The sequence below is a fragment of the Apteryx mantelli genome, chromosome 21 (assembly GCF_036417845.1).
Source record: "Apteryx mantelli isolate bAptMan1 chromosome 21, bAptMan1.hap1, whole genome shotgun sequence".
NCBI lineage: Eukaryota > Metazoa > Chordata > Aves > Apterygiformes > Apterygidae > Apteryx > Apteryx mantelli.
The window spans coordinates 4,100,555-4,125,566 of NC_089998.1; the positions used below are offsets into that span (position 1 = coordinate 4,100,555).

At 45.2% G+C, this 25,012-nt stretch overlaps 1 protein-coding gene across 2 annotated transcripts in view; it reads right to left on the bottom strand.

The window, feature by feature from the left end:
• The window catches only part of COL5A1 (collagen type V alpha 1 chain), a 174,428-nt gene that overhangs the window by 90,257 nt on the left and 59,159 nt on the right, over positions 1–25,012 (bottom strand). For both annotated transcript variants that reach the window (XM_067309219.1, XM_067309218.1), the window contains exons 5-8: positions 8,286–8,417; positions 5,943–6,089; positions 5,553–5,804; positions 315–467 (exon numbers count right to left, since the gene is read on the bottom strand). In XM_067309219.1, coding sequence (XP_067165320.1) covers positions 315–467; positions 5,553–5,804; positions 5,943–6,089; positions 8,286–8,417 — 684 coding nt within the window. The remainder of the gene's footprint in view (positions 1–314; positions 468–5,552; positions 5,805–5,942; positions 6,090–8,285; positions 8,418–25,012) is intronic.

Below are 25,012 nucleotides of genomic sequence, written 5' to 3' on the forward strand. Positions count from 1 at the left end.
ATAGGACACAACAAAAAAAGAAAGCAAAACAGTTAAAGAGGGCATCGCCTGCCCATCAGCTGGAGTCTGAGCAGGAACCATAAAGCTTAGGCAGAATTATGCAACCAGAGGACTGTCAATATTTGAATAGAAAAGAAATAGAGCATCTCTTCCTAGTTTGGGCATGGACTTCTCTCCTGCGCAAACGCATCCACTTCAGGTGGATGAATCCATTGTTAATTCCTATGCTATAACTGTGGGAAGACAAACATTTTGAACCAGGTTTAGGTTTGATGCTGTTTGGAGGCTGGAAGACTGAACCAGCGCTGTCTTACCCCTTCGTAGATGGTGTCCTGGTTGGCAGGCATTCCTGGCCCAATATCAGGGGAGACTGTCCGGTCATAATAGTTATCATAGTAATTCCCATCATATTCTTTTATTGTTTCCTCGGTGAAATCTTTATCCAGGTCCTCTCCTCCTGGACCAGCCTGAAAGCAGGAATAACAACATGTCAAGTTACAAACCTCCTTAAGGCTGCGCATGCTGAAAATCTAAGGGGAAGATTATGCTTTTTTTGCCAAGCAGAAAAGCTTTAAAATAATGGTTGAAAATAAAAAGCACAATAAAAGTTAAAGTCTGGAGTTTAAAGGTCTCCAGTGACCTGTAAGGGACTTTTCCAGTGTCAGGAAAGGAGGATGGGAAGATGTTCAAGTCTAAGCGTACACCCTGACGTTCCCCAGGAATTCTCCATCCATAAAATACACTGCAAGTGTCATACTCTGATTGAGGAAAACGAAACCCAGCACAAAGCAATAACTCATGACAGGAGCAGCCCACAAGCACTAGATACATCTAAAGAAACATGAAATTGCAGTTTCAGACTCCAGGCCCAACTCATCTCTCACAGCCTGAAAACTGGAGTCACTAGATTATTAAGCATAAGAAGTCACACATCCAGTCCCATATTTTAAATCCACATCAAAATGCAATGTGTCATCACTATGAGTATCAGGTTACAGAAGAAACTTTGGAAAAATCCAAGTTGCTTTTATGAAGAACTCCTGTTTGTTTAGTCTGGGATCCAGGTTGCAATTGTGTTTGTCCTAAGAGCAAGAATAGAAATTATTGCAAATCTGATGCAATAATCTCCAAGTCCTTTCTGAATCTTCAAAGCAACAGACGTTATTGTTCACAGACAAGGACATCAAGATAAATACCGGAATCTCCTTGCTTCTGTCCAGGTCTGCGTGTGATAATCACACCCCTGCACTTTTTGCAGCCTCATAAGCCAACTGTCCCTTGGCATCCTTCAGTCTGAAGAGCATTATAAAGAAGAATACGTGCTGATAATCATTTTGCTTTCCTTCTTTCCCGTCCAGGTAACGATCAAAATGATCCATAAATTGAATTATTTTCAATGTTTCCAAGAAAAATCATCTTCTCACTACTAAGAATTCAAAAATTACTGTTAAATGCCACCATCACTTCCAGACCTTGTTTCTGTGCCAAAACTGCTCAGAATCCATAAGCGTGAGCATCTGTACCTAATATACAAGATATTCTAAAATAGGAATAAACCAAACGCTAAGGCAGTCACCCCACCACCACCTCGCCTTTTTTACCTCTGCAAACACCAAGTGTTCTTAGCAGAAATTAGAGTTTGGCAATTGCCATAAGGGTATCTTTTCTTACTTTAAATATCCACATGCTGCTATACCAGAAAATCTTTCAGTAATAGGGGAGAGAGTCCTAGAAAACTCCCTCTGGCTGCAAACATTCAGAGATTTAGCCACTCCTGTATCACTTCCTATCCCTGCCCACTTGATCATTTGATTAATGGGGAACAATTCATGACAAATCACCGTCTCATATTTTTCTGGATCAGAGAATAGAAAAACTGGAGACAGAGGTATAATCCAAAAGGGCAACACAAAATTTCATAGCCTTGGCCCTGCGACAGAATAGTCCTTTCTCAACACCCTGCAGTGCTCTCCCCCCTTCTTCCAGTTGCTATACTATTGCCAACTTCTCAAAGCCATTTGGAAAATGATTTTGACCGATTTACAGCATATAGTGAATTGTCCATTCATAGTAAAGAGTAAGAAGCCTTAAAAGAAAGTTTCTTTGCCAGTAATTCACATAAAAATCTCTAGCTATTATTCTAGATGAGGCCAAAAGTTGGTTACGGGTTCTTTTATCAGTTTCTGACACATTTCATAAGTGGACTCCAAACCTTTTTGAAAGTGGTAGTAGATAGCATATCATTGAACAGACTAAAGCTGCTTCCAGATCAATTTTGTGACATAGCAGAAGTTTGCAGCTTATATTTATGGACATTTTTTTTTCCAAACAACAACTTGGCGGCAACTCTCAACTAAAAAAAACTTAGAAAATTTAGCATTATTTTTCCTTTGTTCCATGTAAATGGATTTTGCTGCACTGCACTACTTTTATCCTGTTCAAAATCTGTTACCTAGGTTTGCATTTTGAAGCCTTAAAATCTGTGTGTGTTATAAATCTTGTTATAAAACTTTTGGAGATAACATAGCAAGCTTTCAAATAGCATTTAACATTAACTTCAAAATGTCTGTTTTGATATTTTGCTTATTATCTCTAAATCAATTTGCATGTAAAGATACAGTATAACTGGACAGAGGAGAGGTTCTGCACGCTAAGATTTGTGGCACTTGGTGGTGGTGGGGGGAAACCCCCTAAGAACAATCTCTCAAAAATGCTGTTAGGAAACCTGGATCAGAAAATAGCCCAGAAGGAAAACAAGAGGTCAAAAAAAGATCATGCAAAATACTGCAATTCTCCTTTGTTGTTAATAGTCTCGATTTAAATCAGCTTTCAATCTTCCCTTTTGAGAAACCGAGGCAGATATGAAGTCCTGGTACATGCATCTGGACAAGGAAAGCAAACTGCTTGATGAATAGCAGGCAATGAACAAAATATATCTGTCCCTAGTTGCTGGTGTTCACGGGAGCGTAGCTGCATGCTGAATCTCAGAATTGCTTCACTGGCATTTATCACGCAGTTATTAGCCACAGTGAAATCCAAGTCCAGGGAGAGTTCGTTGACTAAACCGACCTCCAGAACCTAACACACAGGCTCCAGAAAGTTTCATTTTTGTCAGACTAAATTCCCTTATAATTCCCGCTGCAGGAACTACAGTCTTCCCGAGAATACAGACAGGTCACCTTCAACAGCAGCAGACACATCCTGATCTCACCACAGGTCTGTGAATGGATGCTAAGAATCACTGTTTGCACCAGACTGGAATTATCCTGTTTGATCCCATAATCTGTCTCCTCCTATGACCTCAGGGAACGACACTGCCTGGCAGGTACAGGGATATGGCAGCTCTTGGCCTCACCTCTCCCATACTGCACATTTGCACCTTCACGCTAACGGCTGCCCAGCATGGGCTCTGCTGTTTAAGGGCTCAGTCTGCCTCTCCTTGGCTGCAAGCAGAAACCTGGGACTACTCCAAATTATGCTGTGCTCACACAGGGCAATGAGCACAGTTCCCTTGCCTAAACTAGATGAAGAACTTCTGAAATGATAATTCCTTTTTAACCAGCTGAAGCACTTCAGCAGTCCATATCTCCTACCAAAATCCTACTTCTATTAACAGGTATTAGGCAGGCAATTACAGGCACGAGACTCCAGATCCTCACTGCCACAACGCTCATAAACTGCTTGGTCTGCTGTGGGATTAAAGGATTCAATTCCTCTAAGAGTTCAGTGCTGCAAGCAGTGCCTTTAGCTTCCACTCCCAGGTGTAAATCTTGAAATCCATTATCCTCTTGGGCAGTCCTACTGCAGGCTGTCACTATCCAGGAGTCTTCGCTACATCACACTGCATTAGCCTTCACCTTGGTGCACGGGAAGGTCCCCTTGGCAAAACCAACTGTGTCCATTTCTCTGCTCATCTGCTAAATGATTCACTTGATCAACTGGAACAACCAGCCATCCCAGGAGCAGTCCGACAGCCTTCCCCGTTTCAGTGCTGGCTCTTTCTGATCTGCTTGAAGCAGACAATTTGCTCACTCGCTCTCTCACCTTTGAGATGATTTGCTGCAAGCAGGTTGAGTTTTCACATAGCAAAGCTTTGCAGTGTATTTCCTTACCTGAACTTTCTTCCTCTTCAATTTTCTTGTCCTAACAACTAAAGTGGCCTTTGAACCTCTTACTCCCTCTTCCAAATTTTTTTTAAGGTCACCATATCCAATCTTTAATTCCTCTCTATTAGAAAGTTCTAGCTTGGCCAAAGATTTCTGGCTCTTTTTCAGGAAGCAGGAAAGTTTCTCATCCATTGGTTCTCTCAGGTTGGCGCTCGCTTCCTCGATACACTGGAGTGTTTTCTTTTTCTCTCTGTGTACCGTTTTGGACAGTCCAACCTCCTCCTCCACTCAAGTTTTTAATCCCCAGTTGAGTGGACTCATCTCTGCCTTGCCATCAGCCCTCAGCTGGGGCTGGCTCCACTCCTGTCTTGCTCCAGCTGTTCAGCACTTTGGTTGGATAATTTCCATGTGTCCACTTTCCACTTAATTCAAGCTTTGAGGTCCAACTCCAGTTGTTCTGGCCAGCTTTTGCTGTCTCCTCTGCTACCCTTCATCACCTCCCAGAAAGGTTTGATTTTTGACAGTCCCATAACTAAATTATTATTATTATTATTAAAGTAGGAACCACAAAATTGCCAAGCCCAAACAAACCTCTCGGGAAACATTATCCCACTACTGACTCCACTTGCTGATGATCTGGGGCAACGAAAAACATGCCTTGTCTAGCATAAAGTTATTTCCTTGCATGGTGAGATCCACAAATGCACAGGTGCATAGAAACTTATTTCAGTCTGATCTGAGGATGTGACCAATGCTCGTATATCTGAGCACCAATACTAAAAAGCAAAAACTGGGCTAGTCTAAAGGGTAGAATATTCACAAGTACAACATGATTCAGTTGAAGCATATTAACTGTGGGTAACTAAAAATGTAATTGCTCCACAGAATGTCAACTGTGGGAACTGGAATGATACCATCTTTTAGCAGATCTGCACACAAAAGGGAATATCTGTCTATGGGAAATTTTAATAGTTTGAAATCAAGGGGGGTTTTTTTGAATGGCAAAAAATTTTTGAAAGTTACAATCCAAAAAAATGTCAAAACGCTATGCAGTGAGAGCAGCAAAATGAAAAATACTGATGTTCTCTATCAAAACAATATTTTAAGGATTTATATCAATAGCTCTGAAATAAAATTGTCTTAAGATTTTTACACTAACCCTCATTTTTCTTTTTATCAAAGCAGCACTCCTCACAGGAAAAGCTAATGTCAATAAGAACAGATTTTTCCAGGAGGATAATCCTCAACCAAATTTTACATATCTGTATTCCACACACTGAAATAGCTGGAGCAATAATATTTTAGAAGAAACTCCCTATTCCAACAGCTGCCCAAATCTCTTAAAGCTTTACCATATGGACTATTACACCTCCTTTCTCTGATGGCTATGAAATATCAGAACAGACAAAAATCAAAGCGAACAAAAAAGCATTCATTAAAAATTACATCGGTCTCATTGTAGGTGATGACTGTACTAGTGGGGACTTCAGCTTCAACAGCATTTTCCGTTAGTCCACCACCCTGGGGATCTAATTCTTCATTGTAGTTGATATCCTCATAAGGCAGAGGTGTAAAATACTCTTCGTTGATGGTTTCATAGTTGTACTCATCCACGAGGGGGTCATCCACAGCATGATCCTCCTTCGTCTCCTTGCCAGGGTCCACTGCATCAGGTGACTGCGTGGGGGCAGGGTAGTCCTATTGCAGAAATAAAATTAAAATGCCAGAATCAGAGAAACTAAATGGATATCTGCATCTTCTCCCTCCTCCCCCACTTATTGCTCTATAAAGGTGCAACATATTAACCACATTTTTGCAAGGACTCCACATTGGTACCTGCTTGGTTTCAGGTCCCTCTCCAGTAGCTGCTTCAGTAGTGCCAGGTTTGGTGGTGGGTGCTTCCGGCTTTACAGCTTCATCCACATCTTCGTAGTAGGGGTATTCATAGTAATAAGTATCACTTTCTCCCTCCCCGTCAGTGTACTGCAAAGAGACCACAAGAAGCAGGAGATAAACAGGCAGCACCCCAGCACGTTCCTCACCCCTTCTTTCTAGACAACATCGATTTCATGTCAGCTGGGCTATGCTGTGGTGCAGATCCATACGCCAATATATTTCCCTTCCTCTCATTCATCAGCTTTTGTAACATCTTCACCCACAGCCTGGCCAGGCCTTTTGGCTGCTTTGAGAATTACTGTGATTTGAGATTACCAGTAATGTCTCATAGTCCTGCGGCAGGTTCTCCCTTAATAGAGAGGGAACGAACCCACCCTGAAGGAATTTAGTCACCCATGATAACACAATAAAAAAGAAAAACTGTGATTTTTTTTTTTTTTAAACCACAAATTGTTGAGACCTTCTGGGTCACATCTCAGGTATTCAGAGAGGGGCTGAAAAAACTTGAATCATGCAGCCACTCCAAGAAGCAGTGCTGCTATTTTCATTCATATGACTGTAATAATAGGCATGTGTGTGACTTCCTATCCACCCGTGGCCTGCAGTCCAAATGGCTTCAAAACCAAGATATTTTCAGAGTTTTCCACAAGGCGTCAGTCATTCTTCAAAATGAAAAACAAACAAAACATTTGGTTAGAGTTGGGCATGGCAAATTTCTTAGCCAGTCCGTTGGTTTCACTGGCAGGAGACGCCAGCATGCGGAATAGTTACTCTTACACAGAGCTCCATGGAGCCACACGGCCCTGCAGAGACAAGCCAGCCCTTGTTGAACTGCTGGCTCCAAAAGAAGAGTTTTATTTTCCTGCTACCCTGTATTTTGACCATACCGGAGTCTATTTTATTTTACTTATTTATTGTTTCTCCAGAAGCGTGCTGGCGGAGCAGTCAGGGTATTTCCCTGTTGCTCAGAGGTCGGGTCATGCCTCGCTCCGCACTGTTGCAAAGTGACCTGGTTGCTGGATGCGACCACGGGCCAGATGTCGCGAGCTGCCAGGCCTCGCAAAGGTGAACCCAAAAGCCCTTTAAGTTGCAGGCGGGTTTTTAATTCAGACCCAAACCTTTCTAAGCAGGACCAGGTTGACTGCATCACTGCTTCACGGGGATTCGGCAGAAGGCCACAGATACGAGGCCAGCCAAAAGTAAGAGAGAGCACGCGCCTGCGTGCCTGCAAATCAGACAGTGAGAGCAGCCAAGATTTCCAGAAGCGCCTGAGGATGCCAGACAGTTTAGTTTCTGAGAGTGAGCTTAAGACCCCTTAAAAAAAGTGTAAATTTCAGATGACGGATGCAAGGAGTCTTCTGGAAATCAGCCCCATTCAGACATTTCTAATAGCAGCAGAAATAAAAAGGTACTCTGCATCTGTTTTAACAAAAAAAATAAAAAGAAATAAAAAAGGATCTTTGGCTAAAATCTAATACAGTGCAGCAGTACAGCACGACAATTTACATAGGAGAACATATCAGCTTGGAACGTTTCTGTCAAAATAAAATTTAAATGGCAAACACGTAGGCAAATGGGATTCCCCCTGCCATACCTGTTTTTTCAAATAGTAATAAAAAAAGAATTTCTTAATCTTTTAAATGTGTAACAGTAAAAATCAAAATTTAGAAAGAAGCGCTAGTTTTGTACGTGATTTCACCAGTCAGGGAAAGTCAGTATTGCAGCTGCAGCTCAGGCTGTCTCTCCTGACGGTTTTTGAGCTCCAAGCAAATATCCGTTTCAGTCACTGGGAACAGAAGGAGCGCAGAAATGAAGCAAAACTCCCAAGGTCAAAAACCAAGGCAGCAGCAGCAGAGATCAGAACCTGCGAGTCCTAAAAACAAGCTCTGCATCGGCTCTGCTCCCCGGGGCAGAGGCGGCTCCGGGGCGCCCACGCTGGCTACGCGGCCTCCGTCACGCAGAGGAAGAAAAAAATATTGAGGTCAGTAGACCAGAAGAGAGGAAAAAAAAAAAGGCAAGTTTTCAACTTGAGCGCTCCCATCGATTTCATTATCCAAATGATGCCGTAACCACAGGGGGGAAATGAAAACCGAGACGGGCAGATGACTTATGGATGAGTCGCAGGAAAGCTGAACAGGAGCAAGTCTGCAATCGTGGCACAGAGCCCAGCCTGCTGCTTGCTGACAGGTAGGCTGACGCCGAGAGCAGCCTTCATCCCCACCCCTCTGCTTCCTCAGCGGGTTCCTCCCCGGCACACGCAGATGATGTGTCCTTTCTACTTACGTATTCGTCCTGGTTGGGGTCCTGGGACTGGGGGGAGTCTGGGATGGCGGTGTCGCAGTCGGGGCTGTAGTGCTCGCAGTAATCGTGGGCTGCTCTGGGGTCCGCCACGATCAGGAGCTGCTGGATGTCGCCCTGCAAGGGAAGGAAAGCACCAGCGTAAGGGAGACGGCAAACGTAGGGCCACGAGCCTGAGGTCGAGGGGATAAAACACCACCGAGAAATTAAAAGCAAATGCCATCGCTGGGCTGCCCCCCTCCCCACGCAGCAGAGCTGTTCAAGAACTTCGCCTGAGACAAGCCAGCTGCAAGAGCCCTTCGTCTTGGGGCCGTGTCAAGCAGCCACTTAGCTCCGGCCGCTCCGCGAGGTGTGAAGCGGCCGCACTCGCGGCTTCATCCCAGATGCACCGTCCCGAGGAGATAATCTTATCTGGAGAGAGGTCGCCACCCGTCCGTCCACCCGCTGGACGGGCTCAGTCCTGCCCCTGCCGATTTGGCAGCGCTGACAGCCCTGGACAACGTGGGGACGACGACAGCAAGGGAAAAGGGCTCTACGGGCTTCAAGACGAGCGCAACCTGCTTACATGGAACAACTACTTTTCCAGCAATTCTGCCTGATCACAAATCGCCCGTGCAACTTTGCCTGGCTCTGGAGCTGCTGCAACAGCAGCGCCCCGTCTGAAACGGCGCTCGCTGGCCTAAAGGCTCGTCTGCTTTTCCCACCCGTGTCAGCTAGTCTCATAAAAAAAATCACCTCTTCTTTACAAATCTTGCCTCGCCTCAATTTTCCACCCGCAGCAGCATGCCAAACATAGAAACAAATTAGAAATATGCCTGATAAGCAGAAAAAGAGGGAGGAATTGGAAGTGGCTTATTGAAAACCAGGTGCACAGCAAGTTTATTAGGCACTGCGACTGCTTAAGGAGCACTTGATATATAACAAAGCACAGCGTAGCCGAAGCCCAAAGGTCAGATCAAAATTGTTATTTAGTTTTCTAAAGAATCACAGCACTGCTCAACCTTTATGCCAAAAAACAGTTTATCCAGTAGACAGTTACATAAGAAAAGACTTTACTACTTAGATTATTAGAGCTGATGCTTTAATTAGGGAAAAAGTCTCATTTAATAATAGAAAAATATTGCTAAGGCATCAGGGAAAAAAGAAGCATTACAGCAAAACTGGGAGGATGACTTGGGCATGTAATAGGAACCAGAAACTCAGAATGGAGTCTGGCCAAAACATCTAAAAGCCCCATGGAAAACCAAAGTATATTTTTGAAACAACGGGCCAGATCTGCTTTTGTGCATGCAAGCTGCGCCCACTCCATCTGTGGGAGCAGCCAGGCCCAGGGAGGAATTCAGCCCTCCAAGTGATCAGCACGTGATGCCACATGAACGCACACCACCACCACCCACTTCACCAAAAAGGAGTCGTTTACTTTGTTGGCAGAAATCCATAGGGGAGGAAGCAGGAGGAGGAAGGAGCCACATGGACCCAGACCCATCCCGCGCTGCTCCACGTTATTGCATCTATTTCTCTGCATCTGTTCCCTGCAATATCTGGGCAGCTCTCAAACGCTGTGCAAGTTATTCTAAAATTGAGCATTGGTTTAAGCTTATTAGTCATAATTTCCTGCGACTAACCTTTTCAAAATTAACAGAAATGTCTGCAAACGGGTTTTCAATTTCTGTTTTAAATCAAAAAAAGGCTTTCACCCCCCTTCTCATTTCTTCTTGCTTATTTTGGGGAGATCAATTTTGTCATTCTTGTTTTACGTTTTTTCCAGTCTAACCACCAAAAACAGGGATGCAACACTGGGAAAAAGGTCAGAAAATACCAAGTATTTTTCTCACAAAACTTTTACCGCAGTATGACTGATAGTGAGATGTGCACAGGGAACAGAGTTGTGGTGTGCCCACAGCAACCTCGCACAGCACCAGACAGAGATCTGGAGGAGCTGGGGGATGGTTCACACCACATAGCATCCTTCCTGTGTGTGCTGGAGGGACAAGCTCTTCCAAGGGCAATTCAGGGTACCCAAGACAGGTTGTGCCGTTGGAGGTCTCTCCAGTAAAGGATGCCTGCCCAGGTTGCTTACCTGGCTAAGATAATTTGCTTAAGTTAACAATGTGAATATCTTTTTAGCTCCTACTTCCCAGTACAGGTTCTCACAACCAGTTCTGTCCCTTCATTGCCAGCTGAATTAAGCCATTGATGTCCTTCTCTCAGCTTGGTGGTTATAACTCCCCAGTTTCCATAAAGCTTTGTGGAATATCCTGCAGTCCTGGGATAAGCTGAAATAAAACAGCCACAAAAGCAAACCTGATACTTGTCTCCAAGAGGCAAGGAAGGAAGGCTGAAAGCTTTTTCTTCCTGATAAGCATGGATTTACACCTCAAGGAGAGCTGATAATCTGTATCCTATAAGTGACCAGAACTAAAATTCTGTTTCCTTGAGGAACAGATAAAGCAAAGAAAGGCATGTTGGCTAAACACAGTGCAAAAGGTTAAGCAGAAAAGAATTTTTTTAAAGCTGAGTTTGCTTTTAGTCTCAGCTGACTACAGCTCCTGAGCTACATATGGGAAGAAATCCTGGCTCAACCCTCAGCTGCTTTCATGCAGCAGAACAGGAGCTGAGTCCTCTTGCAAGGGAATGTCCCAGCAGCTGGAGGGAGGGGAGGGACATTGCCTGCAAGCCCAAGAGTCACCACCTGGGGCCATGGCTGAAAACCTGAGCACCGCTCAATACCACCCAGTGACCATGGTGACCCTGCCGTCACCACCAAGCCAACCGGTAGGAGGAAGAACAAAGGAAGTCTCCTGTTAGCTCGAGGTTCAGAGCCTAAGAAAATCAGCATGTATTGGAATAAAAGCAGTACGCTAAGGGTGCCAGAAGAAAGCGTGAGCTGCATCAAACGGCTCCTTCGGAGCTCACTGTGCTCCACGAGTGTCACTCAACATGCCTGCTATTTTCTAATTGCCTTTTCAAACCCTATCAATCACTATCCCAAAGTTCATCCTTTTCTTGTTGTTCCAACAGCAATGTGTAAGCACATAAAACCAGAAGGAAAATGAACACACCAGATTTTGGAGGAATGAGAGCCCTAGGAATCATCTGAGCTCGTGTACGCCGAGCTGAGATAGGTTGAGCAGCTTAATGGCAGGGGAAGGGGGAGAGACTTGAGGGGCTGCTAGACCATTCATCCTTGTTTCATTAACAGCAACTGCCAGGCATTGGTGGATACCCTGTGTTAACACTTAAAAAAAGGAAGATGGGAGTAAAACCTTGTTAGCAAGATTCCTAGTCAACTGACCTCATCCTTCAGCGCAAAACAATAAAATGGGCTAATTTAGCCTGTAATAAAAAGCCCCACTATCTGAACTTCACAAAAGATGCACAAAGCTCTGCTGTCAAGATCCCCCATTTCTTTGATTTAAAAAGCTGACTTTAAATAAAGCAAGCCGTGCCGGGAGGTTTGCAAGCCTTTTGTGTCCTCTCAAGTGTGTTGCCGCTAATAAATATTGCCAAGAGATAGCCGCCCCCCAGCCCTAGCAGACTGACAAAGGCAGCAGCCAGCTCCGCTCCCTTTGCGCTCTCCATGCTGAAGTGTCTACGTGTTTCACCGTTATGGTTATGCAGAATACCCAAGCCTCTCTCCTTTCTATTTTAGCATCTGCTTTTTTCAACAAGATCACTGATAACAAAGATACCATTAAGTTAACTCCCCCTTACGCACACCCCAGCTACAGATTTTCCACGAAGCCTTTAAGATGCATAACATACAATTGTACTAAGACAGTGGTTTGAAGACTTTACCAGCCAAGTAATTTAGGTTTTTAAGACCTATTTTCAAACAAAGTTCTTGAGCTAGGGAGGAAGTCAGTAAGTGCATTGGTATAGCTTTGAAAGAGAAATCAGTAGCACGGCACATGCCACCACCACCCATCCATGCAGACTGCGTGGCAAGTCCGTCTTCTGGTATGTTAACAAGTTGGTTGTGTCTAGGCACACAGAAGGCTCAAGAAAGTGCTTCCAGGCCTGCTGCAGTCCATCCCTGGAGTATGGATAGCAGGTCAGTTGGTGGGACACTGCCAAGAGCCCATACCCATTAAACGGCCTCCCAGGGTTTGTAAAAGTGAGTCACACCCAAAGCTGCAAAGGGCAGTGAGCAGCAGCATCAAGGCACCTAAGCAGGGTCCCAGCATGTGTCACTGGTGTAAAGCCTGAGACCCCTGTATTTTTTGACAGCCTTCTGCTAGTATAAACCTGACCCTAAATGCCACGGGGTTCCTTAAGCAACTTTATAAATGTTTTCCTGGAGTATTATTCCAAGAAACACAAAAACCGATGGCAGCAAATCGGTGCGGTGGCCGGTAGGGCAGTGGAAGCTGCCAGCTAATGGTCCTGCCTGGTGGGAGCAATGCAGAAACGGCTGCTTGGGCTTCCTTCGTTTCGGACATGTGGCCTCCCAAAGAGTCTGCCTTTGAGTGCCAGCTGGAACCACAGCCTCCTGGTGTGGATTCTTTCTCTCCTGGGACAAAGCTATAGCCCAAACTGGAATATTTCACACAATGTTTCAATAACCAGAATACTTCACAACATGCAAAAGACAATTGCAGTTTCCCATTTTGACAAAAATTTGAAGTGGAAAAAGAGTCACTTTTGTCTGAAAATAACTTATATTTCATCCACTAGAAGACCTGGTTTTAAAAAAAGTGAAATAAAACATATTTTGACCTTTATTCATAGAAATTTCAATGAAGAGGAAGAGGCGGGACAGCACATTTACAAAAATGATTGTGAATTGTGAGGCTTTTATTTGCTCCACCAAACAGATGTAAGCACTAACTGTCACGACCAGTAAGAATTTGTTTGACATTTATGGTAAAGCCATTTATGCCGGATGACTCATTTGCTTTATGGATTAAGTTCCATCAAGCCAGTTTAATTCAACTCCCCAGCCAGCTCCCAGACAAGACTGGAAAAGCTTTTCTAGAGCATTTTTTAACACTTATTCTATATGTGTGCAAAAATGTCACATCACTTCCAATGACATCAACTTCAGTAACTTGGAGAAACTGCTGTGGTTCAACAAAACAAACAGCTGGCGAGGATAATCGGAGTGACTTCATCTGGCATTGGCAGCAGCTCCATAAATACTGGAATTCTTTGGGGCTCTCACCGCAACGCACTAATAATTAACTGGACTGTTTTAGTGCATTACAACAGAAGTCTTAGAGACTCTTAACATCAATGAAAATAAATAGTGCTTGATGTGCCTTTTTAAACTCCCACATTTAAACCGAATAACCACAGACCCAGTACACGTACAACTGTAACAAAAAAAATCATAAAAATTATCAAAAGCAATTGGGATGTTGCTGTGTTTTCTTTTATTAGGACATAAAAACTCTCTGGTTCCATAAATGCAAACCAAGTCAGGTGGCTAAAGAGTGGCAAAAGTTCAACACAAGTCTATGATGAAGTGAAAGCTTCGAAACCCCAGTCACCAGAGAGTCTCCAAAACACATAATCCCTGTCTCGGAGAGGGCCTGCCAGCCCTCAGATGTTCCACTTGATAAAACGTGTCATTAGCACTTGCCTGTGGATGGAGACTCTCTGCTAAGGAAATAGCAGCTGGCCTGATCCAGGCTCTGAACGACTCCTCGTCTGCACAGGGGAATTAAGGTGATATTGGGGAAGTCAGCAAAGAACAGCAGAGAAGCAAGGGGCAGTCCAGAGCTTGCTGTGCTCACAGCTTTGTCAATGCAGCAAGACACCTCATCTAGTCAAAGGTATGATACCTTCTCAGTCAGCGCATCCTTAATTATATTAGCATTATCCAAGAGTCCTTCATTTAAAACCAGCTGTTCCAGAAGAGAAGCCAAACTCAAGCAATGAGTGTCAGACAAAGCCTTGTCCGTGGCCCTTGCCACCTCCAACAGCCTCCCGAGAGCTCTGCTTACCTGCTTCCCCAACCGTTCTCGCTGCCATTGCGGGAGGCCAGCTCACCAACAGCTCCTGGAACTCACGCTGAGGGACTGGGACCTAAATGACATCCTCTGGGCTTCCAAATAATTTTCAGTACAAAATTGGAAGCCAATAGTTGGAGGTCTGGCTCCAAAAAAAGGTCTCGACTCACAAGCAGTCATGAGTCAGCTACAAATACTTGGTGGTTTGGATAAATACAATCCGGATGTTTGCATTCTCATCCAGAGCAAAGGGGGGCTGCAGAAGTGGATGGAGCTGCTTTACTGTGAGACCTCTGCTATTTCCCTGCTTGAGCTCAAGTTACCACAAGAAGGCTTCCCTCCTGGATTTTGGCACTCAGGTAGGAACCTCTTCTGATTCCCTTTTCAGAAAGGCCAAAAGGGGATAGAAGTTTCCCTAAAACCGAATATGGCCTCAAGCAAAAACCTTTTGCAAGGGCCAACAATAGTTTCTCATTCTTATTGCATCTGCGCTTGCAAGAGGCAGCGCCCTCAGCCACCCTGCCCTCCTGGCACGTCTCGCCTAATTCTGCACCCCCATCTCAAAGCTAACCCAACTCAAACGCTGCTCCTCTGCTCAAAGCTGTCCTCAACGCCTATCCTTCGTGCAACGGACCGAAAAACGGCCCCTCTGTGCTAGTTAGCCTGAGGGTCAGGCAATGCCATGCTGTGCTCCTCCATCCATAACTGCTGCGTGCATTAGTTCAGCCCTCTCCATGGCTATATTTCTCAGAAAACAGGCTTTTTGGAGCAAGGGCTCTATTTCTTATATGTTTGCACAGCCTGAGTGTGTTATGGCTCTGACTGTGACAGGTCTGTCAGCACAACACTGCAATACAAATTACAAGCCGTTTAGCAACCGACTCCTTACTGGAATAAAAGACAAGCGATTCTCTTCTACGAGAACAAAAGCCAGATGGCTTTTCTAATTTTGGAAAGCTCCCCTGAAGAAGCCTTCGCTCTGCCAATACCCAAACACCCGTCAAGGACTCGAGCCATTAACAGAGGGGGAGACACTAATTTCTGGGCAGCTACTTTTCCCCCTGCTCCAGCCTTGGATCCCATACCTGCGCAACGTAGCTAACACGCCGCTCTAAGGGGGACGTTCCCCAGCTAGCAGCTGAGCCGCACGCACGACTCCGAGCACCCTCCTCGGCTGACGAAACAAATGCGAAGCCAGAGCTTATGCCAAAGTCCGTTCTCATCTAAATGACAGCGCAGAGCTAATTCCCAAAGACAATATACACAAAGTATTAATCAGCAGTATGGATTATTTACACAACAGTGCTTTACAGGCGGCAGGCAGACCCATCCGCCATTCCAGAGAATTTCCTATTTGTAATGGATGAAGGATTTTCTTCCCTTTCCAAATGGCTGAGTTTGTCAAATCCGTTAATCATTCCTAATTACACATGCATAATTTATGCAACTTTCCATAGAATCCTAATCAAATCCTGGCAGCAGAGCCCCTTTTCCCTCCCCAATCCCACGCGATATCTCTACCTGCAGCTTCAAAGTCGCCCCTGCCCTCTGCTACCCGATCTCGCGCCATGCATTACTTTTCTCCTGACTGCAAGCATCGGAAAAGCATCCTCAGAGGCAATGTGGTTAAAGCAAGCATGGCCTGGTCTTTAAACACAACGGTTTTGTTTTCCTGGGCCCTGTCCCGAGAGCAAGACACCATCTCAACCCTCAAGACTGCTCAGAGCACTCAAAACATGAGGCTTATTCTCCACCTTCCTTGTAATGGTTCCCCCCTTTCGGATGCGAGCGGCTTCGCTCCCCACCGACGCCAACGCTGATTCATCCCCAGGCACGCTGCCTAATTGAAACTTTCATCCTTTCAGAAGAGACGTCTAATCACCAGTTTAAAGAACCTGAAAAGCTCTGGGGCTGTTTTATGTTTTGAGGCAATTGTATTTAACCTTATTCAACCTCAAACCTAACCGCCTGCGAAGGGGGCTGCAGCGTTTAGACAGGGCGCTACACGCGCATCACCCGCAGCGCGTTAGCCCGGGCCTCCCACCGCGCGCCATACGTGAGCATTGCCTACAGCGGGCGACTCGCCTCTCCCTGCTAAAAGCCGATGCCTAGACCTGGGAGAACAGCTTTTGCTCAAAAATTTACCAAATGGGTGGAAGGACCCAGATAAGGCAGATTAACAGCCTGTCATTTAATTAAGATCCAGGAATTTAAGGGGGACAGAGTAGAGAGGAAAAAAACCCTTAAGAAATAGGCAGCTTGGAAAACAGGTGGCATTGGCAGAACTACAGCAAGCATCAAGCCTACGAAGTAGTTATTGCAACGCTAGCATAGCAGCGTGTTTTGCCAGAGCTGCTCACTGATTTTGCTTTTCTCTAGCAAATAACAATAGGAAATATAGGCTGTGGGGGAAAAAAAAAGGGACAAAGGGAGAAGAAAAGGAGAAAAGAGGTGGAAAAAGGGGAAAAGGGGAAGAAGAGGCAAGAAAATGGGGAGAGGGGGAAAGATAGGGAAAAAAAGAGCTGAAGGTAGATGTGGTCAACACACCAAGAACTGGCCTGCAGACATCTGCGGTTTAAGCCTCCTGTCGGTACGCCGCAGGCTGAGGAGGCGAGGGCCTGTGCCTTCCTCCCCCGGGACGGTGCCGGGTCAGGCAGCGCAGGGCAGGAGACGGCGTCCGTCCCACGCGCTTACCGGGGGACGCGTCCAGCTTTGCCTTGACTCACGTCTGCCTCTGCGAGCCACCAGACAGCCCCGGCCGCGCGCTCTGCAGCCTGCCGTGCAAAGCTGACAGATGCTTTTGCTGACTGTTACGGCTAATTGCGTAAGGGAGTCCGACCCACCCAGAGGAAGACGCGGGATGAGAAATGCCTCCTCGCTTTCTGCTCATCTTTGCCTTAGAGCTCTAAATAAGTGGCCTCACTACCACGTTCACAGCAGCTGGTGCATCACCCTCATACGCTCTAGCCCTTTGCAACGGAGTATTTGCAAGCTTCTTTTTCCTTAAGATCTCTTCAGCTTCAAACTCCTCTCCTCTGCTAGCCCAGATCCTCTTAAACCTCCAGCCTTTCGCAGGGCCGGCACTCTACTATTGATCCGTCTGCATTCCTCCCCTCGGAGCAAGCGCAAACATCCTAACTCGTTTGATGGAGCGGGAAGGTATGTCCAGAGCAAACATCAGCCAAGTGGTAGGGACTGCAGGAAAGGAAAAGGCAGCCAAGATGACTAAAAAAAATAATAATAAAACAAATACAAAGAGCTGCTGAAGCCCTCAAGGAGACTGATATTCTTAAATCAACAGCCATCATGCTCAGATACTCAGTTCTTTTGGCTATTTTTATATACTTATGTCTTTTAAACAAACCATAACCTATTTGCTAGAATTTTTGTGTGTGAAACAATCAGTTAGGGACATGGAAAGTATTGCCGCTATCGAATGGCTTCCTCAAACTCTGCAGCCCCAGCCTGGAAGAAGGGGAGACGGGCAGCACAGCTAGGTTTGACAAAAGCCTGCTTTATATTTGCTCCTCCACTGCCTGGCCAAGCGCTGTGGTAACACATGCAAAACTAATATGAGAGGTTTCTACAGCTATTTCAAAGAGGGGAAAAATAATAGCACATACTTCAGTCTTTTTAAAGGCAAAGAAAGAAGGAAACAAAGAAAACCGACAGTCCCACTTCTCTCCACCCCAATAAAAAGATGATATTACTCTCAAATTTCATTTTCCTATTGTGAAGTCAGTCTTTATATTTACAAAATGAGCATTTTTAAACTTTTTTTTGTAAATTGTATGTTCTGGGCAGATGTCTGAAACCCCCCAGCAGATTAGAAACATATGGGAAGAACGTGGAATCCAAACCACACATTTTTATTAAACTGCATGACTTCTAGTTCAAATTTCATCACATTGAAGTAAATATTTTCTCCCTAAAGTAGCAGCTGCATGTTAGGTTACTCATAATAGACGCTCTCATATACGTACACATTTGTATAGGTGCATGCAGGTACCCATATATGCATGTCTTATCCTTTCTGATAAACTAGTATAGATGACAAGGTGAGGCCATGTGACTGAAGCTGATTTTGCAATTTTTTCTTTTAAAAACGACCTGCCTGTGCATGCACACTCACGGACAATTTAAGAAAAAAAACTAAAGCTTCAGAGATTCCAAACTTTCAGAAATACCCAACTTACGCTTGCTTATGCAACCCTAACTCAATCACTTTGTACATACTTATTAGCATATGATCTTTCGTTACCCAACAGCATAAAACTTTTCTACAGCATTTCTACCTCATTCAGTTCACGAGTGACTTTTCCGTAGACCCTTTGCACTCCCTCTGCACGCTTCTCTGCTTCACTCTGCAGCCAAAGTGCATACGTGTTTCGCACGCATAAGCACGTATATGCCTCGTATCTCAGCGCACAGATTTTAAGCACGATATCTATAGACACAAATGTTAAGCAGAGCTAATTTAGACAAGCTCCTCTACAGATAGGAGTTTTCAATAAATTAAAAGGGCTTCTTGGGGGCTTCACAAGAACGACCTGACCACTGACCATCTCCCGCAGTGCAGTGAACATTGCTGTTGACCAAGGACATCCCACCCATAGGCTCCAAGGAAAATTCACCAAGTTATGCTGTTGCGTAAGGCAGCCACCTGCATAAACCTATCCATATGCAAACAAACAATTCCCGTTCTTCAGGAAAACATCCAGATTTAGGTACTTTTGGAAGGCTCTGACTTCCTAATTAATTAGCTTCCAATTCAGGCATGGGGCAAGCACCCTGCTCAAGCCCCATGTATTCCTAACAGCTTTTCCAAAGCAAGGGCTTAACTCTTATCACAGGCCTCTTCCTGCAAAAGCTACGACTCAAACACAGCTATTGCCGGGTGTTTGCAGAGCGCCTGGGTATTTCCTCCGGAGCCGAGTACGCGTTTCTCGCTGGGACACCAGGCATTCCTGCGTCCGGGGGGACAGCCCCTGCTCCGGCCCCAGCACGTGTGCCGCAGGCGGGTGGCCGGGGTGGGAGGACAGCCCCAGCCTGGCAGAGCCGCAGAGAGCAGCGCTCTCAGGCTGGCCAGATGCATTGATCTTGCTGAGGACAGACAGACAGATGAGGCTGCTCAGTAGACGACCTCCCTGATCCACCTAACCTGTTTATGGGGATACCAGCACTCTCCACCAGCCTCAAACCCCTTCCCCAAGGTGCTGACCCAGGCCAGATTCAAGCACGCCATTTATTTCTGCACTCCCCCCCCCCGTCCCAGTCCTCCCAGCTAAACACTAATGATATTTATGAGACTTCTATCACCTGGAGCAGATGCAAAGCCAAGCTGCAAAACCTGCTTCTGGTTCCTGCAGGTGCTTTAATTTCAGCCCCAGCAGTTCAAGAAACCAACACCTCAGTATCACAACTTCAAGGAAATTTTCAGGTTGAAGGGTGAAGAACAGCACCTATGTCCAATGAGAAGCAGCCAGAACCTGAGGAGAAGCTGCCCAAGATCTGTACCTGCCTGCTGTAGCTCTCCTGGCCACCGAGGGACTACCATCAGCTGACATGCTTGTCTTGAGAAATCATTTGCAGATCTCTTACAGCAAGTAAGATGTTCTCTCTGAAGAGAGTAGCCTGAGAGTCCCTTGGCTTCCTGGGGTTGAGTCACCGAAGCCCCAAGAGTTTCTCCTAGCTACAGGATGGAAAACCTTGCAACATGATCTATCTAGTCCATGCTACAAACCAGGTTTGGCTGGAAGAAGCAACTCCTTTGCTGGTTTATTCCTAAGTTGCTGGCTGGGCAAAAATATTCTCTTTCAGAGGAAGGGTTAAAAAAACAACAAAAACCCCACACACACCTGGCTGCAGAGAACTCTTCCAAGGTGACTTTTTGAGTTTTCTTTGGCTGCTCTAAAACTCCCATGAACATGGTAAAGGGCCTGGCTCTTTTTCCCCTCTCCGGTTTTGACTGAAAAGTAGGAAACCTGATTCTGAGAAGAGCTGGAATGAGGGAGAAGTAGGTTCAGACTCTGCATATAGGGCCAGCTTGGCAGAAGGACGTGGCACGCATGCCAAGTCGCAGGGAATGTGTGAGAGGTTAAGGTCAGATCTGGTGTAGGTCCTTAGCAGACCTGATATTTGCATGCTTCTTGTGTGGGATCTTAACTAGTGTTGCCTCCCACCACTTAGGCATAACCAGTTCTTGCATTTCTGCCAGCAGGAAGAACTACAGGGAAGCTAGGTGGCTCTCCTTAAAATGCTCCTATCTAGAGAAAATATTTAGAGTGTATCTGCTGTATGCATGGCAGGCACGCTAGAGGGAAACACCTTCGCTGAAGAAACAATCCAGCCTCCTGGCCACCCATGCCAATATATTTCTAGCAACTAAATATTCATCTCATTTACATACACCAGAAACCACATTGAGAGTTATTTAATATGAAGATTTAAACCCAAACACGTGAGGAAGTATTCTCCTCTAATGAACCATTAGGACAGCAATGCATTTTTTGGCTGGTTTCTCCTGAAAGCAAGCCTTGTGTGATTTCTTTGTGCAGCTGCAGGTGCATCTGTCTGTCTCAATAACTTCTGAATCTGATAGCTGATTTCAATCAAATTTGACAGAGGAAAAATGCTCAAGATAATTAAATCCCTATAAACGTCATGGAAACAGGCAGCCAGGTAAAAGAAAGGCACTGTACACATTCACTGTCTGAAGAGAGGCTTTGTAGGGTGAGTTCACATCTTATCAGAGAGAGAAGCATCCACAACAAGATGACATCTCATTAATGTTCCAACCATAGGACAGGCTTTAAGCAACCATGAGACACAAATTAGAAGGAATCTAAACTTGACTAATTCCAGCACTCATAGAAAGACTTTTTAACCTCAAGGCATCTCTAAGGTTCCCAAATCCAACAACTGAAAAAAGATGAGCTAAAGCACCACAAAATAGGTGGTTCTTACTGCCTGTCTGTCTATACATAGCAAACACCCTCTCCTGCTCAATTTTCAAGACACAAAAAGAATAGAGGAGAAAACCAAGCATCTCTGCACCTCAGCTAGCCAGCATCCAGAGATCTCTTCTGGCAGCTCTCGGAGGAACATCACATGACACAGCATAGCCAAGGAACCGTCATCACACACTGGCCACGATCATGACTGACATTGCCATCCAGGTGACCTTGAACAAGCCATTGCTCAAAGAGCGATTTATCCTTCTGCATGGTAGACTTCTAATTATTATTGGCTTTCCAACAAGCACACTAAGATCAAACCCTTGAAGTTGTTTTTCTTACACAGCTACACAGCAGCTTGCTGCTCTGTGATTTCTGCCTTCAAACTCTTCATTTGGTAACTTAAAATCAGCACTTATATCATATTCCACATAGACAAATTACAGCGTTGATCTCTAAAAATAGAGGCCCCGCAATCACCATGTGCTGTTGTCACTGTCTGAACCCTTAGTCTTAATATAAACTTTTTACTAGGGCCACCAGAGTTATTTCTTTTTTCAGATTACAAATATTTAGCTAAGAAGAGTATACATACGATATCTTCTAAAGGACCCTTTTAAAGACTACTCAGAAAGTGTATCGAGTTCATGTTCTTTTGGCTTTTTTAAAATAGACCTAACCACCATGAGTTTATAACGTTAATAATACCAGCTAAGAGCAACTTTACAGCAACAGATTATTCAAACAATACAGAGTATCTTTCTATCAGGTATCCACACAGCATTCAAAGGTTTTTTTTTTTTTTTTTTTTTTTTTTAAAGCTATTAACTGTTCAAAACAGTTTACAAAATAATGAGTGTGAATGATTCTGCACAGTCGAAGTTTTGCGAGCAGTTCCCTCTGATTGTTTTCAAATGGGAACTGATTAGGCTCCAAGCTGTTCACATGGTGTGCCCGGTCCCTAATTGGGGCACCGAGTCTGATTACTCCCGTGAATGCTCGCAAGCAGCAAATCAGACCCTTCCAAAAATCTCTCTCAATACTTGCTCAAAAAGCACATTTCCACAGGTATCCTTATGCAGAGCAACTCAGGAGCTGCCTGGCAATGGGCTCTCGAAACCATAGACCCCTTTGGACCAGCAAGAAAAGAAACCTCCGTGCAAAGGCAAAACAAGTTTTCCCATGATGCCAACAGGGACAAGACAAAATTAGCTTTTAGCATTTCATTTTTTAACAGAACTGAAGCTGAGCAAACACACATGTATTAACTCACTGCAAAACTCCAGCAGGGACAGGCCGGGAGCTTTTATTTCAACGAACCTAGGTGAGATGTCGGGCAGCACGGACACGTTCCCTTACAGCAATTACAAGCGCCTGATCCCATTGACCAGCCTTCCAGCGACACCGACCGTTGGGAGAAGCAGAGACGTTACCAGCACCGGACGAAGCTCAGCCTCACATCAGCGGTCTCGGTAAGAAACAAGAGATTTTCCTTTCTCTGCACACCCAGCCCCAGACTCCAGCTCCCGAGCTGCAGGGAAGAACAACGAAGGGGCTGCAGCAGCGAGGAACCAGGCACACGGGTGGGCATGTGGCCGCGCTGTCACCGCTTGGCCTTGCCGAGCCCTCCTGGATCAGCGCTAACTGCTTTGTTCGTGTCCCGAGCGCAGGGTCCCACCGGACCGGCTGCGTTGCCCAGACAACACCAGCGCAAACAGCATCCCTACAAAACTTGTATTCAGGCCTGCTTAAGAACTATGTTAACTGATAGCCTGCACATTGTGGGAGGCATTTACATAAAGGGAGGACAGTTTCAGCCTGACCTTCTACTGTCCAGCATGGAAATTGGGGAAAGGAAAAAAAAAAAGAAAAAAGAAAAAAGCCCAGCCCTGGCCTCTGAGAAATGAATGGGACAAAATGAATGGATGTCATTGTCTATCGTGATCTGCCAGTCTTTTAACTAGCAGTTAACAAAGCTAAGAGGGAGAGGGGAGACGATGAAACAACAAGCAATTCTGAAATAACGCCCTCATTTTTGTGTCCGGTGTATTCCAGATAACACTCCGCTGCCTTGGTGAATCATACAGCACAGGCTCAAGGGAACTGGATTTTGTTTCAAGAGTACCTTTGGCAAGATAGGAACCATCTCTTGCACGCACCTTTTTTATATGCTACTGGGTTTCTTACCCCATGCTCAGACCTAAAAACATTGATTCCATATGCCTATAAAGCCAGCTTCTGAGACAAAAAGATCATCAGAGCCACTGAATCCAATCTTTGGCTCAACATGAGTCACATAACTTCACCCTGCATGGTGTCCAGGCACATGTGTGATTGAACCTTTGCATACTCTGCTGCATATTTATCAAGATCAGATGCTATAAGCATCTGAATGACAGCAAATCCATCTCAGCCATTGGCAACATGTTCCTGTGACTAATTATGTTAAGCAATGATTCTCCTTAAGACAACTCTAGGACAGATTTATTTCATCCCTGGCTGGGTTTTACTTTTTCTGCTCTTCTATCACTAGCTTATCACTGTTTCTTCTATCTGTGTTGGTTCCCCTCCTTCATTTCTGTAGGGTGAACTCACTGGGACCCTCCACACATCCCTTTAATCCCATCCCTGATGTGGGTGTCTGTGATTAGATGCCAGGCAACAGTTTCCCACCCCAGCTTCTTGCTCAGTCACATAAGCAGGGAGCAGTTTGCACTTCTGGATCTGTGGAAGACAACCAACGCTAAGGGGAATTCTTAAAATTATATCCCTGCTCTTATCCAGTGTCTCAGTACCCTGTGCACCACAGATGAAGGTTCAAAGCAGGCTTGCGCAGAAGTAGTGCATACTGACCCTACAAATGAAAGGCTGCTGAGGAGATATTTTCCAAGGCACCATTTCAACAGAAACTGGGTGCTTGCAAGTCTCCTTCATTCCCAGAACCGTTACTATCAGAAGCCCCAATTAGCTATAGCCCAGAAGAAATTCTCCCCATTTCCCACTTTCACCTCCATTAGGAACCCCAGGAAGAAACTCAAGCCCCTCAATTTCCCCACATGCCCCACCGCTCTGCCCAGAGCCTTGAGCAGCCCTGCTCTTAACTCGCTGCTCTCCACCACTGGTTCAGCTGCTCCCCAGGCTTCACTTCCAAGAGGTCAGGCCCATGGGAGCAAGGACCAAGACCCTCAACAAGAGCTGCTCTGTGTTACAGCTGGCATTCCCCATCTGCAGCAATCTGCTGAGGGAATCAGTTCCGGACAGTACAATTTTAATCCAGGCTAAGCTTCTATTATGAAATGAGGAAATTGTGGGGTTTTCATTGGAGAGGAGATGTAGCCTTGAGAAGAGAGCAGACTCTGAAAACTCAGTGTAAGCCCAAATTACAGACACCAAGGCTGCTAAAGGTTGCCCAGCCTTCAGCTTTCTTCTTGTGGTCATGCAGACCTGACCACGTACTCAAGTCTCATATTTTCTTTACCATTCCATTTAGAGCTGCATTTCCTCTATTCGACTTAATCTCCTTATGTCACTGGGTTACCAAGTGCTGATTACTCTGCTCCAAGTTTCCCTTCTTCATCCAAATCAAATAATCAGCTAATAACCAAGCAAAGGGCTGCCTTTTTCCTATAGAAGTTACTTTTCGATGACATATGTGTGAACCATAAGGGATAGTTTAAAAACAGATTCTCCCTCATTACAAGCTGCGGTGCAGTACATCATGGCATTGCTCTTTTGTGTCTTCCTTCTTTACGCTGAACATTGCTGTTTCCTGGCTCCAGTTCCACACTGATTTATTTCCCTT